Raw genomic sequence first — 18,367 nt, 5'->3', positions numbered from 1 at the left:
ATGAATATGAATACAATTTCGCTTTCTCTCATTGCGAAGTAATAATTTAAGAAGCTGCAAGTACAAAATATTCATCATTCACCCAGGTTTCAATCAATTTACAATAAAAAAAAAAACAAAAAAAAAACACAAATTCAGTTTCATTCCTAAACAATAGAGAAGACTGCTATATACCATAGCCAAATGTAAATATAAACAGCCGTGTCACTGTACTCGGGCCAATGAATATATCTGGTCAATATAGAATTATTATGGCTCTTACATGGGTTAGATCACATCTGATAAATAATATATGGTAAGTATAGAGCAAGAGGGTATAAATAACCCTGAGTTAAATGGCACCATCATGTGTTCACTATGACTGGTCAGTGAGTATTCAAACAAATGTCTCAAAAGTTGTTAACTTTTACAATAAGGTAAAACTGCAAACATCACAATTTTAACAGCCTCTAGGTTTCCCAGAACATCTGATGATTTTAATGCTAAAAAACTGAGCTAGTTACAATATCCTGTAACAAAACATTTCATAAAATATTCCCCAAATTTCCTAAACCAAATATCTTTATTTTAATAAGAAGTTAAAACTTGCTATTGAAAGAGATAATTTCCTAGACAGTTAAAAATTATTTCAAATGCCTTTAAAGGCCAAGGCCTTTCTGGATTAATTTCATGAGTACTTTTGGACAGTAATATCTTTAAACCACAGCAGCATATACACCTATATGTACATAGCTGATGAAATAATAGTAATCATAAATACTTTATTATTAAAAATAGATTCATTCCAATTCTTTGATATAAATTTGATATAAACATGCATTTCTATGTCTTTATACATAATTGAGGGTAAATTTTCACTATTACTGTAAAAAGTGTCATGCATGATAAGTATGGATAAATGATAAAATACCAGAAAGACCATTAACCATAATAAGTATTTGGGGCTAAAACAAACTAAATTTACAATTTCATAATTTGCAAAATATAATTCTTAAAGTCAAATGTAATTTCTTACCTTAAAGCAATAATAACTCTTCGTTCCGGCCAAAAAATGAATTTTCCTGGAGTAAACAACAATTTTCCCATACTTACCAATGTTTAATGAATCCATTTTTACATTCAAAGTAAGTCCCTGGTTTTTTTCTAAAAAGTTTGGTTTTTTGTTAAAATCTCTTAAGAGATTTTAACAACGTATAGACATCAATGGAGGTCGCGTGGTCTAAAGACAAGTTCAAATATCAGAATAAAAGCTATAACTGCTGTTTTTGTGGTAAAACAGAATATATTATATTTCTATTAGTTATTCACAAGGTTTTTATTGTGAAATATAGGTCTCATACAAAGAGTTATTATGCCTTTAAAAGGCCATGATGGCATATCCTCATGACACCTTTTCAGGAGATGATCTTAAGACATAATTAATATCTACTATCTTTTCTGTTCACTGTTGCAAAAATATGTTATGATAGTTAAAATATTTCAGCTGCCTATTTGAAATTAAAACTTTCTTTAAAATGAATATCTTTTTTATTTGCATGCAAGGTATGCAAAAGAAAATTGCTTAATAATATGCCCACTGTTCATGGTGAACATTTAGATAAAACATCTCGCAAAAGCAAAAGCTTAAATGGTACAACTGCATCAATATCTTAGAGTTATCTTACCAACATTTTTCTGACATGCCTTTCTTTGCACAAGAAGTAACCATATGAACAAAAGAACCATCTTTTCTAGTCCTTTGAATGCAAAACTTCTTTGTACAAAATGTCACCATATATACATCAATGCACTTCATGTCCCTCTACCTATGGGCAACAACTTTAGATCGACAAAGTGTCTCTGGTATATGTTTCAGTTCCTCCAAACAGATAGCAGCAGCTCTTTTAAGAGGGCTCATTTAACTGTGACAGCTCTTTCCAGGTTGAAACCATAGAGAGGGAGCAGCAATTTTCTGAATTACTATACAGATAGAGAGCAGCACTCTTCCATCTGACCTTTGAGGTTACAAATTCCTCAATCTATTTTTGGTACATACAAAGACCTTTCATGTTAACATTTATCTTGTCTTTATATAGGTGGTGGGCCTCTCACATAGCGTAACTGTGGGGCAAAGGTCAGGCGGAAGTTGTTAAAATATTCACAACAATCTGGCTCCAGCAACATGGCCAATCCAAATAACAAGATCAGCAATATTTGTAGAGGGATTGCTACCTTCAGTATGCGTCGGCAAAATGCTAGTCTCCCAATCCACCTACTCACAGGACGGACTTTGCTGCTGCAAGAAAAAGAAAATTGAAGTTACTTATATAAAAAAACATCAACCTAAATAATGTGATAAAAAAGACATTTACATTTGAGGAGAAAAAAATGGTAGGGTTAGCCAACATTTATGTAAGAGAGCAATGTGTATATATAGCAAATGTAGCAAATCATTTTTTTCCTCAGCAAATCTTGTGAAAATGTACCATAACTCCAACATAATGTCCTATTTACCTCTCTGCTGCCACCGTTGCACTGGCAACTGGTATACTTTCTCTGACAACCTCTTCAGTTTCCATAGGAACATCTGCAGCAACTGCAGATTCAATCTCAGAGTCGACTTCCATTTTTCTCTGCCTTAACCCAACATCATCAGAAGCCCCAACTGCTTCAAGGCCTTCCGCACCAACAACAAAGACCTCTGCTTCAGGAGAAATTTCCATGTTTTCTTCAATTCTGTCCACAGTGGTCTCACTGGCTTGTAAACTGGCAACCATTCTCTTGCAGTCATGCTTGAGTGCATCCAGCTGGTTGCTAAGAGTCCCCACACTGGCACGAATGTCTGTCTGTGTGTCAGTACTGCACAGCAGGAGAAGCTGTGAGGAGAGTTGACGTATGGATGCCATCTTGGCTTCATATCCATCCAACTCGATAAGCATGTTCTGGAAACAAAGTGTCTTAAATTAGTGATACAGGCATGATTAATTTAAGAAACATTTTTCAATGCAACATATGAGCAAAATATAAAAGGGAACAGACAAGTCAAACCAAGGTATTATTTTATCCAAACTTTACCCTAGCTCAAACTTTACCTGTAGTGTCAGATCAACAATTCTTATCCATGACTACAAAAATTGAGGAATCTCATTTTTTTTACATGACTATTTGAATACCTTGAGATCAATAGCAGCTTCTGCTTTCTCCTGTTTGTTCATCACAAGGATCTGCTGCCCTGCCTGCATGAGCTGAATATGCTGCCTTTGCTGACTCAGCAGATAGTCTAGTTCCTTACTTGTCTCTGAGTAGTCATACCAGGCAAGAAGAAGATTCTGAAGTTCTGCTGTTCTAGTAAGAGTTCTGAAAAATAGAATGAAATTAGTAAAGGCAAATCATGCACAAATTCATTGGATCAATTTTAAATGTTTAATTTGGCAATTCCCAAATAATGTAAGCATAACATCACAGATAAATATATCTTTATCTATTTACTAATTGATGCTAATTTTACTTATATAATTTGATTTGTTTTAAGTTTTCAGATAAAACTGGACAAAAGTGAATAAATACAGTTATACTAACCTTGTTTCTATGTCTTTAAATCTGCTACACATAGCAGTACATTCCTTTTTGAATCTTAGCATGTTAATATCAGTATTCTGTTCCGCAAACTCTGACACCCTCATGTCTACACTTGTAAGAGTTGACTTCTGTTCAGATATGCTCAGTTTGGCCTCCTAAATATATTATTAATCTAAATTATAGTTGATGATACCGTACTAAAATTCAATTTATAATATTGTTATTATACAGAGACAATTCCACTCATGTAAGTAACCAAAGCCTCAGAAAAAGATGTCTTAAAATCTTCAATGTCTTTAAATCATGATATCAGCTACATCCTGGCATAAACATTTTTAAAAAACTTTAATCGACATTTACTTAATCAACATTTATGTTCTTCCAAGTTCTTGGTCTACATCTATTTACCTGTAAGTACTTAATCCTTTCCTCTACAGCTTTTATGTCATCAAAGTTGCTCTGTTCAAGACCATTTTCTAGGTCTCTTAAGTACTTGTGGACCATCTGCATCTCATGATGAATGGCAGACAGCTGGCGTGACTTGGACTGTTTGTCCACGGCAAGATTATGCAGGTCCTTCCAACAGGTCATGATCTCTGAATAAGTAATAAATTTATTTTAGCATGCTCAGTCATACTGTAACAAAATGCTTCCTGTGAACGTCATTTTATCTCACGTAACAATTTTTAAAACATCAGTGACATTTTGACTTAACTTTTACTTTGTGTGCCATCATGCTAGACTTTTATGACAATAACCCAAACTACTGAAAATTGTTTCAAAGACGTAATGATAATGACTATGTATTTCAACACATCTGATACAAGTGCCATGATTTTTCTCATGCAATAACCAAAAATCATGTAACATTTAGTCATTAATGCATTTTACAAACAGTTCATAAAGAATAGCGCATTCTTTGACTGAATTTGACAATTAAATGTCATATTAAACATACCATGTACTCTGTTTACATCTTCTTCAGTTAGCCCAACGAGACTTTTTCCAGCATTCAAATGTTCTATAATCACCTGGAGACAGCGCAAGTTTGTTTCACAAGTTGCAACAAGCTCAGCCTGGAAAAAAATGTAGCACAACTTATGACTTCACACAAATACATGCTTGTTTTTGTAAAAGATTTGAAGATATTGGCAAACCTTGCATTTAAGACATTTTGAGCACTGTCTTTAAAAACATTTGCACTGCTTGTAATATAATCCAAATCAACTATAAATTGTTGAAAAAAAAAAAAAAAGAAAACAGAAACAAAAATGTACATTTTTGAGTCAAACAAAATCATTTTCATGCAGGCAGCTTACATATTTTGAGGGATCCATACAGAGGCCAGTGTCCATGGCATCTCGCCTTTGTTTCTTTAGTGACGTTTCTGTCACCTGAATCTGTTTCGCTGACTCATTGATGACATGCTGAAAATCCTCCATGTCTGAGTCAGAATCGTCCACTCTAGAACTATCTCCAGAATATCCACTCGGAGATGGATAACCATTGCTCTAGAAAATGGTTAAATATATCTGTAAGCATGGCTAATTAAGACAGAGGGGAGAAAATAAACTGTTTTAGGTCTGTATAACAAAAGGTGTATAAAATACAAATCTTCATGTCAGTCTTGAAAGGCATTTCAATATTAATTAGCATAAAAAATAACATTTACAAGACATAAAAGAAAATGCCCAAAGTTTATACTGCAAAATGCAAGATGAAAATGCATTTATTGCAAACAAAATACAAAGGATAAATCTGAAAAGTTTAATATAATAATTATAAGTAGACACAGGCTATTATCCTGGGTATAGCAAGCTAATTAGGCTTTCTAAAAATGTAATTGCAAGCCCTGTACTTAAAGAATACTTTTCTTCAACCAAAATAACACATGCTATATACTGTCAGATCATGCCAATGAAAGTAACAGTTGGGATCGAGACAAACAAAATGAAACATGCAAAAGCAAACATAAAACCACTTACAGCAGCAGAAGTAGCCATGCCATCAAGGGCACTATCAACAGTAGATTGCTTGGGCTGCATTGCAGACAAGAACTCTGCTGAGAACATGCCACTGTCTTTGATGTAGTCATCGTCAAACTCAAAATTGTCCTCATTTTCCCAAGTAAGGTGACTGTCATCCAGTTTCTCTTCATTGTCATCACTGGTCACTACTTGGTAAGGTGGGTCCTGCACATGCACAAAATGGTCAAGGTTGGTTAGAACATACTGAAGTGACCACTACACCATGGGCCAAGCAAGACAATAAATATCATACCTGTTTAATGTAATGAACACAACAAAAGTATGCATGCAGCAAAAATTGTTTAATCTAAAGATTTGTCCTACTAAAAGGAGTATCAATGTATAATCATGATTGAATCACAACAAAAAACTATCTGAAATATAAATTATTAAGTGTGAGCACAAACATGGTCTACAGTGGCCTTCAAATCTATTATACAGTTCATAAATAGGCAATCTACAACAGATTGTGTCTCTAATGAAACTGAATAAATTTAATTTTTTTAATGAAACCTATTTTAATGCTTTAAAATAAAAACAATGCATGGAAATTGAAAATTAAATATTGCTTACACCACCAGCATGCTTGGTGCTATAACCTGCATATCTCAATATCACAATACATTCAGGCAAGCTATAATTCAGTCACTCAATGCAACATAGGTAGCATAATAATCATTCTGAATTTCAATATACAAGACAAGGTGGTGTAAAGGTTACACTAGGCAAAATAGCAAACCCAAAATGCTTCACTATTAGGAGTTATAAAACATACACTTAGGAAGCCAAAAGCCTCAATCTCTCCACTGGTGTCAAACTGGAACAAGGGAAGGGAAAACCAAGGTTAATATTATGGGATTTAAAAATAGCAATTTTATATATCTTCCACTGAAAAAAATACTTCAGTCTATGGTCTTCATCTAGGGAACTCAAGTTTATTACTACTTGAGATTTCTTTATTACCCACATAACCCAGCTTGCATAGCACACATATCAACCATTCTTCCTTGATAAAACACTCCACCCACCCCTTTCACACACCACTGTCCTGCTTCAAATATTCACTTTCTCTCTCTCTCTCACTTATGTCACATTTTGTGTTAAACCCAGTATAAGCTGTACCTGATATGGATCCCAAGCATGCTCTGAGAAGGATTCCACAGTGCTGTTAAGGAGTTCATCTGTGTCATCACTGTCCTTGTCGCTGTCATCTCTTTTCTCAGTGTCAACCAGATCACCTAGATTTGACAATGACATGGATAAGGATACAACATACAAGTTACAAGACACAAAAGATATGTACATGGAACTGGTCTTCAATAAAAAAGTCAATTCAAAAAGAAATGCATCTCTAACTGGAACATGGAAGATGTGTAGATATATGCCAAATATATTATTTAGCCACAGCTAGACTACCTAAAAAATAGTCTTAGTTCCCTAAATGCCACCAGATTTGTCTATTAACAAATCAGTAATACACATATACTTTTATCCAAAATGCTGCATGAGCACAAACACATTTTAATCCTCATAATATAATCAAGTGAAGAACATTAAAAAATAGATTACGCTACCACAGCCATCTGAACACTCTATTTGTACCTTCACTTTTATCTGTCCCATAACTAACACTCTTGTCTGCATCATAACTTATACTAGTGTCCACCAAATCAGAGCCTTCATCTGTGTTGTTAAAATCCAGACTAATCTTTAAATCAGATTTTTCAGTGCTTGAATTCTCATAATTCACTGCATTACCAAGACTCGACTTTGATACAGTTTCAGTAACCTCAGTTGTCTTAGTCTTATCTTCGTTTTCGATGCTGAAACTTTTCAGGATTTGTTCTGAAGATGATGATGATCTATTTTTTTGGTTCAAACTATATGTGCTCCCAACAACATAGTTTACTCTGCCTTCTCTGTCAATAGGATCAGAGACATAGATCCCACTTGTATCCAAACCAGAATGGCGACTAACACTGGCATTAGTAAGTGATTTCCTCTCCACATACTGATATGTCTTGGTATTTGTGTTTAAACTTTCAGTTTGAAGTGAACTGTATGTTGCACTAGAAATCTCTTCAGGGCTTCTTGATTTGTCTGAAACAACACTTCTTGGTGACGTGGTAAGGTTAGTATTGTAACCCCTGGGAGATCTTGTGTCAGAATCATATCCCTTTGAATACCTGTCTGAACCATAGCTTCTAGTAGAGCTTTCAGAGCTGTATCCTCTTGGAGTGGGATCACGTTCCCTTGGAGACTCATAGCCTGTTCCACTAGTCAACCCAGAGCTTAATCGTGTTGTTGAACTTGATGCTCCAAAGTCTACAGGTGTGCTGGCATACCTCTGGTCTAAACCATAGCCTGATCGAGGGCTTCTTTCAAAACTACTCCTTTTTTCTGAAGTTCCTAATGACCCTTGACCAGAAGAAGAGTAGCTTGAACTACCAGCTCCAGAACTTCCTATACCAAGGCTGGAATAGTTTGAAATAGTTGAACCAATTCCAGAGTAATTTGAAGTTGCTGACCCTAATCCAGAGAATGATGATGTTGAAGATGATGTTCCTATACCAGAGTAAGAGGAATAACTCATAGAGTAAGAACTTGATGAATAACCAGTACTGCTTGAAGCTCTCCCAGTGTATTTTCTTGAGGAGGAGTATCCTCCATATGTTCCAGACATTTTGCAGAAATTAAAGAGACCTATCAAAACCCATCGATACTATAAAGTAGGTGTCACAAAACATCACTCTTGATCCTGAAGATGGTGACGCTATGGAAGTTATTAGAAGTAAGCTACTGCAGACCGACGCTACACTTCATACAATCTACAGTTGTTATTAGGGTAAATTCTATGGCTGCCCTAATTTATTCTCAATATTCAATACAATTCAATATCAGTGAATGGCCAGGTCTTTTGTGCAACTACAATTTGCTCTCTTTGCTTTCTTTAGCTTGTATACAAAGAAAAGTAAACATGGAGCAGACCTAGCTGGCAAAATATCAGGTTTTATTTCCTTAAGTTGTTCTCCACACAATCATCTTTTAAGGAACAAAACATATTAATAGACTTCCAAAATGCTGGTCAGCACAGAAAAATATTGTTTATGAACACAAGAAACTAAAGTTAAGACCAAGAGCAAATATCATTACATCAAGTATTTGCACAAAAGCAACAGCATTTCTCAGGAAGCACATCTACTGCAATAGGTGCTCACACACTCATCCAATATTGTACACCACTTCTTGTACATACTTGAACACTATAGACCAAGTGTAAACATTAATTACAGATTCACAAACTGATCGATAATCTTCACAGTTTCCCTTGGAGAAATGCTTCTATTTCCAATCTACCACAGACTAGTTTATTGTCAGTTTCTGTTTGGTGAAACATTATAAAGATACATCATAGCACATTTTGTACTATGAATCTCAAGCTTCCTATCCCAGGTCTCATTTTGCTATAAAAAATTAATATATTTTGAAAGGTGAAATGTCCTACAAATATCTGAAAAGTGAAATTCAAATATAGAATGTTAACATTTGCATTTAATACATTGAAGGTACAAGGTTTTCCAACAGAAAAGTATTTTCCACTTACCCAAATCTGACTGGTTTCCTTCTCCAGAGACTGCAGACAACTGGCCAGTATGGAGGCTGTACTGACTTCTTTCCTCCTGACTAGACCCAGCATGTTCTCTGGCATCCAGGGCACCCGCCACCATAGCATACAGAGTTTCATGCTCTGAGAGAGATTTATTATCTTCCCTAGGACTTTCACTGGAACCAACCTGTGGTTCCTGTGACAACTTTTCACTCTCTGACACACTTCGCTTCATTTTCATGAGTTTTGTATGGTGTTTACGTTTGGGATGTGGGGAAAGCTTATGCAGTGTAGCACCCCTCCATGAACATAGTTCTGTACCAGAGGCAGTCACTTTGTTTAAAGAATCAGGTTGGCTTCCTCCTAAGGCATCAAGCGCACCTTCTGATATGGAAAAAGGAGAAAAGTCTAATCGATTTGTTAGCTCATAGAGTTCTGTCACACTCCATGGGCGGCCGTTTTGTTTGTGGCGGTTGGTTTTTCGCCTCATTTTGACCCCATGTGGAACCTCTCTATTAGGGGAACTTGTAGCAGACAAACTGCTACCTTGGGCTGTTACACTGTCAACATGTCCTTCATTCTGTGTCTCTACTGTGACAGTGGTCTCTTTGAAAATCACACTGCTGTAGAGATTTTCCTCATTGGACGATGAACTCTCAGAGTCACTGGTATATTCACTGCTTGCATCACAAGAACTTTCCACATAATTCCCCGCATTGTCATTGGCAGAGGAATCGGTGCTAGTGTCTTTCTTCTTTCTCCTTCTTCGTCTTTTGCCTGATGTTTCAGTCCACCTGTTCGTCTGAATGTTGAAATCCCCATCTCTGACAAAGGACTCTGCTTGTCGCACCAAGCGTTCTACAGACTCTCTGCTATTTGGTATATGTGCTTGTTCTAAATCATAATTGGGAGCTCCATCCAGCTCATCATCTTGGGTGACTTCTTGATGATGATCAGAATCAGAATTAGCTTGCACTGCCAAGGATTCTGATTTTTCATCACTAGATCTTTTGCTGTGACTTTTGTAAGTATCTAGAGTATGGTTGTAATCCTCAAATGTATCCAAATTTTCTATAAATGAGTTGTTGTTCTGAGTGTCAACATGCTCCTCATCAGAAGTAAGAGAGCTAGAGGAATCTTCATCATCAAATCCAAAAGCACTGGCAGAGCTCGTACGAGAACGGGGTTTAGTATCTTCTTCCAGACGGTGTTCTAAGTCTTGTATCAAGAAGTCTAGCCTCGTACGCACTTTGGCATTGGATTGGGTATCAGATTCAGTCCCAGATTTGTAGCCTTGGGTCATTTCCTCAGTATTACTGCCTCGGTTTTCAGCTGCAAATTCTTCTTCAACTGATGTCATTCTATAAAATCTCTTGCTTGGTGATGATAATGCCTCTTCATACTTCTCAGAATCCTCTCCATTTGGTTCTTGATCCTCCTGGGTTTGACTGCTATCATTCCCAAACGCAGCCTGGTATGGGGATTCCTCAGCGCTGGGCAGGGAGGACACATTGGTAAAAGTGGAATCATTAATCTCACTTACTGATGCCTCCAAGGTGTCATCCTTCTTGACAGAGATGGTTGTATGTTGTGTTTCCTTCACGAGAATCTTGGTTGTTTTTACCTCCTGTGTGGTCTCAGTGATGCTGTACTCAACTTCTTCATTAGACTGTCCACCACTAGAGTATCCAACATCATGGCTCTCTAGCTTACTGTCATCAGAAGAAGCAGTGGTCTCCTCAGTCGAGTCCTTCCCATTTAGGGCACTGACCACCATTGTGTAGAGGTCATCATCCTTAGTGGGGGGACTGCTGCCCATCACCTCCAATTTGCTTTCTTCTTGACTGCTTTGTTGACCCTCCACAGACCCTTTAGTCCCTTTGGTTGTCCGTTGTTTACCTTTCTCCATGCTAGCATGTTCCAAAGGCTCATTCGAGGAACTGCCTTGGATACTACTCAACACAACAGACTTCTTCTCATTGCTGTCTTTTGCTTCTAATAAATCATCAATGGCTGAACCAGGTTCTTTCTCGGTGTTCTTTTCGTCCTTCTCCGTCTGAACATCAACTTCGGATGTTATCTTTTCATACTCGTTTTCAGCAAAGGGAATGATGTCAGAGTTGTTAAAGTCATCAATGTCTGTGTCCGTGTAGTCACTTCTCTCACTATCTCCAATATCTGTAGGTGGTATGCTGAGCTGGGATGCACTGTGGAAGTTAAACCCACCAAAGGAAGATGCCTGAGAGACAGGTGTAATTAGGCCCTGAAAACAAAGAAAAAAAAACATCAGTATTTCATCAATAAAAAAACAATGATTAACTAATCAAAGTTTGCAATTTTCATAAATCATAAAATCAGTACTGAGACTGAATGACAAGTAGTAGAACAAAACACGAACCTTGGAAAATGAAAATCCCTCTATTTACTTATGTACCACTGATCAAGCTAGAAATATGGTGGTCTAAGTGAAAGAGACTATGTAAGAAAGAGATCACTTATCCTCTGAGGATAAGTTTAAACCCAAGTACAGACAAGATACCTGTATAGACAGCTGACAGTTCAATTAGATACTTATTAAAATTCCAATTTACTGAGGTATGTGTTCATGCCCTACAGATCATCTAAGTATATGATATCTTAATCAGGGAGTCTTAATTATCATCTTCACATGAGCAAAAGATAAATAACCCATGCAATATTTTTAAGTACTGTGAACAATATTTCTACAGAACTAAAACTAATCAATAAAATAAATTATCCATTTAAATGTGAAGTTCAAATTACGTTTAAATGTTGAGTATATTAAAATAAAAACATTCTCATATTATGTTGTCTTCTTCCTAAGATCACACAAAAATACCCTTGTATGAAGAAAAATACATAAAGTCTTCTGTAGATTCGCAGTATTTTGCAAGCAATAATCACTTTCAAGTCCCTTCATCATTATGTCTATAGAAAAGATAAATATCTATTTTGTGCTGTATTGATTGGCACAAACATAATTCACTTTCCAGCATTTCATCTCCAAACTATAGGTTACAAACCTTATCTGATCCAATACAGCACTACAAAAAAGCAAAAAGGTGTGTTAACTTATTTCAAACAAAGCATCTGGAAATGACAGGAGCATTAAGAAAACAGCACTCTAAACTACAATTAGCTGAAATCGTTTCCATGTAGATAGTCAATTAAAAATAGTTTTGTAAAAAAAAAAAAGGAGGAGATGTGGATAAATGCAGCAATCAGCAAATGTTTGCTTATCCTGATAATTCCAATTAACTCTCCCATTGTGTAACCACTTGGGCAGGAATTATTAATGGCTTGGTTCAGATGAAGCACTCCAAACTCAAGTTTTCTTTGAACAATGAAACCATGTGGAGAAGCAGATTCAATAATCTGTTCACATGACTTCAGACAAGACTCTAAAACCAAACCTTGATTATTTCAAAATGTCTGCTTCCCTATTTCTTAAGTACATGTATGAATAGCAAATATGTAAAAAGTACATTCTGACCCAAAGTTTTACTACAGACCATCAATCCCAACTTTGATTTGTTGCCAATCTTTCACCAGATGAATAATAAGATAATGCAATCCAGATTTAATTATATATTATCCCGAATTCCATAATGCATGCAAATGTTACCCCATCTAGTAACAAAATAATGAAACGTGCAACAATCCATGTACATATCCCTATTAAATCAGATTAAGACCTACTCCAAACACCTTATCTAATCAAATGGTCAAAACCTAAACATGATTATGTTCAACCTACCTGACTTCAAGCATGTGTTAACAAAAGTGCCAGCCTAAAATCTTCCATTCCTATGTCAACTGAACTTGAAGAATAGTGCAAACTGACCACTTTGGACTTGAGAGTTATTATGGCTTCTGGTCAGAACTTTTATTGCCCAGATATCTGATTTAACTGAATAGCTAGTCTATAATAGAAGGGAACTCATCCATGATACCATGGTCAACACAGACAGGTGAATGATCAAATAGTGTGATGATTACTATCCATAGCTTAAAGCAAAATGACCATTCAGTTTCCACATGACCTAAGGTCTACACTGTGCTATAATGATAAATTTCCCTTGTCTTTATTATCCTGTATCTGTGCTAACAGGCAATTGCAACTTCATTGCTATGATTTTTTTAAGACAACATGGCACATCACAAGATATCCATCTGCATATCTGGACTCCTAGATCCGTAAGTTTTACCAGTTATCTATTACATGAATATATGATAATCTTGTATTTTTGTGAAATACATGTGGATATTTGGGCCAATTCTACATATTATCCTCTTAATAGCTTTACATCCCCTTTTCCCTTTAGGTCCAGCAATAAATACTATCGAACTAAGGCATTTATTTTCTACACAGGTCTTACAATTATTCCACTTCCAAATACATCAAAAGATGACAAGATAAGTGACTTACATATATGATAATGACACTTTCTTCAGCTGATATTATCTACAAAGTGGAACGTGTCTTCCCATGCCAATAAATTCGCAGGTATACATAATATCATTATTAACTTCAGTGGCAATGTATCTTGGAAATGTTAACATTTAACTCAAGTAAACTCTGACACCTGTAAACCTGATGTGCCAACCAGCACACTTGTTCTACAGATATGACATAAATACCTGTCCATCAAAACTGTCAGAGGGCTGAGCCAGGAAAAAGATCCACCTGACAATGATACCTGCATTATTTAATAGGCATTAGTCATAGATGGACACCTGGATATAGTCTGCTAGTTATTTCTGTATCTCTGTACATTGCCATGTTCTGCTGGTATAATTTAACCTGACAATCATGCTTGATTTTTGTTAAATGATTTGTACGGTTCATTTAATACAGTGGAATATAAAAATTCTTCACCAGATTATCTTTGTGCCAAAACACTTCAACAAAAGAAATGAGGGTATCAATGAAAACTGAGATGAAAAATGGCAAAGAAGCCCTTTAATGTCTCTTAAGGCTTTTGAAAAGCATAATTTTATTAAGGAGGTCTGCATAGTGGACTTGCCACCAGTTCCTAACTTGTGAGATTGCACCAATGCATGAAATTGTAAAGGGGTGCTGAAGAACCCGACTAAAAAGATAAATGTATTATAAATGTCTACAATAAAAGAGTTCATTTTGATGTTAAGTACTATATAACTACTACAATGGTTCAGACACATAAGTGTAAAACATGTCAAGGTTCCTCTAATGTCCACTCTCAATGACTGCTTACCCCCACAAATTATCCAATTTCCAGACTCCATTGTTAGCAGACAGGAGAAAATGGTGAATTAAACAGAGCAGAACTTTTCAAAATCTAATAAATATCATAAATTATATATTTGTGGTTTGACTGGTGTTCTTAAAGCTGAACTGTACCAGGCTCTGTTCATAATAGCCTAATACTAAAATGCTATACATCAGGAAATAAGAATAAACATGTCTCAACCATGTTTCAAATATTCTACAACCAGAAAAAACTCTAATGAACACCAACTGGTCTTCCAAGAAAACGTCCTATATTCAAAAACAGAGATAAGCCACAGACAACTTATTTATCAATATTATCTGCTAATATTTATTTAATCATATGGCAAACATGACATCCCACCTCCAATTCCATCTCCTATCTAACATACACTTAGTAAGTTTTCAGTCATACGCAAAGTGAATATGGATATCTCTCACTAAATTTTAACAATGTGATTTATCAAATTGTACTGTGGTATATAATTTCTGAAAATTGGACTAGAAAACTTTAAATAAATTGATACAGTTTTGGAAATTTTGTGTGTAGCAAAATGGTTGAAATTCATAAATATTTATGGTAGAGATATTTTGCTACTACTCATATAATTCAAATAAGAGTTTTCAAGTGAAAGATTTGAGAAGCAAGTGAAGCAAATATACCTTCTTCCTACTGATAGCCTCCTCCAAGCGGCACTGCCACTCCAGTGACTGTAGCCAAATAGCATGCCAACGACGCTCTAGATTCAGGGCTGCAAACTGTAGAGTATCTTTGTCATCTTCATCGGAACATGCTCTCTTGTCTCCCTCTAAACGCTCACAAAGCTTCAGAACAGCCGAAACAATTTTTGAACGAGACTCAATGTCTCTTTGCAAGACCTGAAATAAAGATGTAATTCATCATAATTTTCAACATAAAAGATGACAGGTGGTAACAGAGTTTACCACTCATTTACAAAATCATCAATTAACACCATTTCCTAGAAGCAATTATCCCACTTTGCTTTATAATTAATTTTTTCGTATATCCTAGACTTTATAAAAAAGTTTCTGATTTACATTAAGTAAACCAAAGAGAGAGAGTCATTAATAATCTCGCTTCACATTAGGTAAACCACTAAAAGAAACACTGTCAAGTTCCCACTGGGTTATTACCCTTCTGTCTTAAACATTATAAGTGCATTATCTTCCCTTTCCACTCCAACTGTTAAATGCAAACCCTTCGAGACAAATGAGGAGGCAGATGGAAAGTACCATACGTCACCACAGTTACAGCTATCAAAATCTACAATCATCAAAGGCGTGGTAGCCTTAGCTAATTATAATAACCTGTCATAAGTTTGAATTCTCCTCCTATAAAAATGTGTTGTACAAGAAGAATTTATGCATGACAGAAATATTAATATTTACTGACTAGTCACATGTAATACAGACACAACATGACAAACTTCTATGCAAGTTTTTATGGCTTTTATCTCGAGAGCAATTTCTTCAAGCATGTTATAGCATGTAGCACTGTTCAATGAGACAAACTATAGTGCAGCACACAGTACATTTTTGTAAGTCTTTGTGTGACAGACAGTCACTGGTTAAGTATTTCCCTTCCCTTAAATCATTATTTATCCATATGTTTTTCTTTTTCCAAATCCAAAAATACTAATTGTAACATCTGTTAATATGAATAAAAAAACTTACGTAGTGAAAAACATAAAACTGAAATCACCAGTTCAATGTCTTGAGTTAAAACTGCAATAGGCCCTGGTAAACTGAATATACACTTACTGATATCAATTTCACTAACCCTACGCATAAGTAGTTCTTATCAGTTTATATTTTATGATACCTTGCCCACAACTTCAAAAGTTTCCAGTAGATAAGAGCAACACTGTCAGTGCCCTTACTTGAAACATGAATTATTTATGTATTACGAGCAGTTCTTATGTTATGATAACAATTCTTATCAAAAAATTTTCCTTAGCCATCAAATAAATCTTTGCCAGTGTTACAGTGAATATGGCTTAAAGACTTCTACAGCTAATGCTCAGATAAATTTTCATTTATAAATTCCGTCAAACAAATCTCTCCATCACTGATAAGGTGAAAAAAAATTCAATCCAGGTGGATCCAGGTATTTCCAATTTCCTGTAAGTAACATGGCTGACATAATAGGGCTACTTCACAGATTTACTGTCACATCATGCTATCATAATCTCCAGTTAATCAGGATTTGGTGACTTGGACACAGATGTGATATTTGCACTACAATAACAATGGGTATGCACAATAGGCATACAATGTTGTCCAGTCTACAATTGGATATGTTATATGTACAACAAAACAATTTCTCTTGATGGATTGTCTTTTACTTCCCCATTATTCCAAAGGAGTGTTCCTCCAGTAACCCAAAAGAAAGTACAAGTAGAGTGTTTACATGATATGAAATACAAAAGCAATGTATGACTGCAATCTCTCACCTCCATGAAAACCCTCTTCTAATCTTTCTGTATGGAAAAGATGACATTGTTGAACCTGATAGAGATGGTCTGACAAAAAATCTAAATCAATAACCAGATGCACAAAGAACAATGAAGCCATTAATCAGACAAAAAATTATGTTAATTGGTAAGATTCCCTATTTGACCTATTAGGACAATTAACAAAACATGCAGGTTACTGAATTTTTTTTTCTCTCTGCAACATGCATGCATCTTTCTATTCTGCATATGAGCACTTTTCATAGCAAGCTTGAAGAGCAATGTATTAAAGCAAGCAGATTAAATCCAACACTGAGACCTACACAAACAATTAACTTGATCTTTCTACCTCACTCCTCTCTTCTAATGTTTGCTGAAAGTATAGCAAATACCCATAAACAAAGTCCTCTCGTCTATGAAGTTATTAAACCAGACTATGAATCACATCTCGCAAAAAAAAATTTGCATTGGGGCAGACAACGCCCTTGATCCAACATATAAAATGCAACCTTATTATTTCAACTAAATGTCAGGTAGGTTGACAGGAAATGCATTAATCAGGCACCTTTTGTTTAGAATTTCAACATCAGTTAAAACAAGATCTTTCTTATAATTATTGACCAAATATGGAAATTTCACTTCTTTCACTACAATGTTTTTTACTATTATTTTGTTATGATCAATTACTTAAATTTAACACTTGCAAAATTTACTATAGATAGACAAAGAGTACAACAAATATAAATGACAATACTTTTCAGCTTAAAATATTTTACTTAAATATATCTCAAGTTGCTGCCTCAATGCAATACTATTTATCTACACTACTTATAACTTTCTTTACTTTTTAACATGTATTGGCATGCCACCTGACTCCGACAAAAACCCTCTTACTTTTTGCTTCAAGAATACATTTTTCAGAGGTATCATAAACATGTATAGAGCAAACTGCCATAAAAATAACTAACACAGGGGGATTGTTGTCAATGTAGGAAATAACAGGGGAAAGAAAACACTGCTGATAAGTGCACTGAAACCCTTACATCACTGCCATCATTGTTTCAGATAATATACAATAACATTCAAAACAGCAGGACAAACGTAACCATATCCCACCAAATATAACTATACCATGAATAATTCATGAGCCTCTGACCTCAACTAGATGTATCATCAAAATAAGTGAACCATAGAACAATATGGAATCGAGCAGCAAAGACAGGGAACTCCTGTTTAACCAAGCAATAAAACAGAGGAACATGACTACCAGTGCTTCACTACGCAGAAATTATGAAATGTCAGTGAGTTTCATGTTCAAGTATCTTTAATCCAAGATCATGTCTCTCCTGAATATCTTATCAAGACCTCTACAGTAAGCTTTGCAAAATAAGCTCCACTATATAGGTGACCTGATAAATAAGCAGTGTAA

The 18,367-nt window shown here is 35.4% G+C and overlaps 1 protein-coding gene across 7 annotated transcripts in view; it reads right to left on the bottom strand.

Moving 5' to 3' along the window:
• Window positions 1-1,370: 1,370 nt before the first annotated feature.
• The window catches only part of LOC106152996 (uncharacterized), a 39,930-nt gene continuing 22,933 nt past the window's right edge, over window positions 1,371-18,367 (bottom strand). For 3 of the 7 annotated variants that reach the window (XM_087004187.1, XM_087004188.1, XM_087004184.1), the window contains exons 7-18: window positions 15,128-15,343; window positions 9,190-11,455; window positions 6,708-6,823; window positions 6,361-6,402; window positions 5,544-5,750; window positions 4,878-5,069; window positions 4,517-4,634; window positions 3,967-4,154; window positions 3,559-3,713; window positions 3,153-3,336; window positions 2,494-2,921; window positions 1,371-2,275 (exon numbers count right to left, since the gene is read on the bottom strand). In XM_087004187.1, the coding sequence (XP_086860313.1) occupies window positions 2,068-2,275; window positions 2,494-2,921; window positions 3,153-3,336; window positions 3,559-3,713; window positions 3,967-4,154; window positions 4,517-4,634; window positions 4,878-5,069; window positions 5,544-5,750; window positions 6,361-6,402; window positions 6,708-6,823; window positions 9,190-11,455; window positions 15,128-15,343 (4,320 nt within the window). In that variant the 3' untranslated portion in view covers window positions 1,371-2,067. The remainder of the gene's footprint in view (window positions 2,276-2,493; window positions 2,922-3,152; window positions 3,337-3,558; window positions 3,714-3,966; window positions 4,155-4,516; window positions 4,635-4,877; window positions 5,070-5,543; window positions 5,751-6,360; window positions 6,403-6,707; window positions 6,824-9,189; window positions 11,456-15,127; window positions 15,344-18,367) is intronic. The other 4 variants (XM_087004186.1, XM_013526749.2, XM_087004189.1 and 1 more) reach the window with 4 other exon arrangements.

This window comes from Lingula anatina, chromosome 2 (assembly GCF_051362555.1).
Source record: "Lingula anatina isolate TDL-2025a chromosome 2, LinAna3.0, whole genome shotgun sequence".
Classification (NCBI taxonomy): Eukaryota; Metazoa; Brachiopoda; class Lingulata; order Lingulida; family Lingulidae; genus Lingula; species Lingula anatina.
This window is presented reverse-complemented; position numbering and strand designations above follow the sequence as displayed.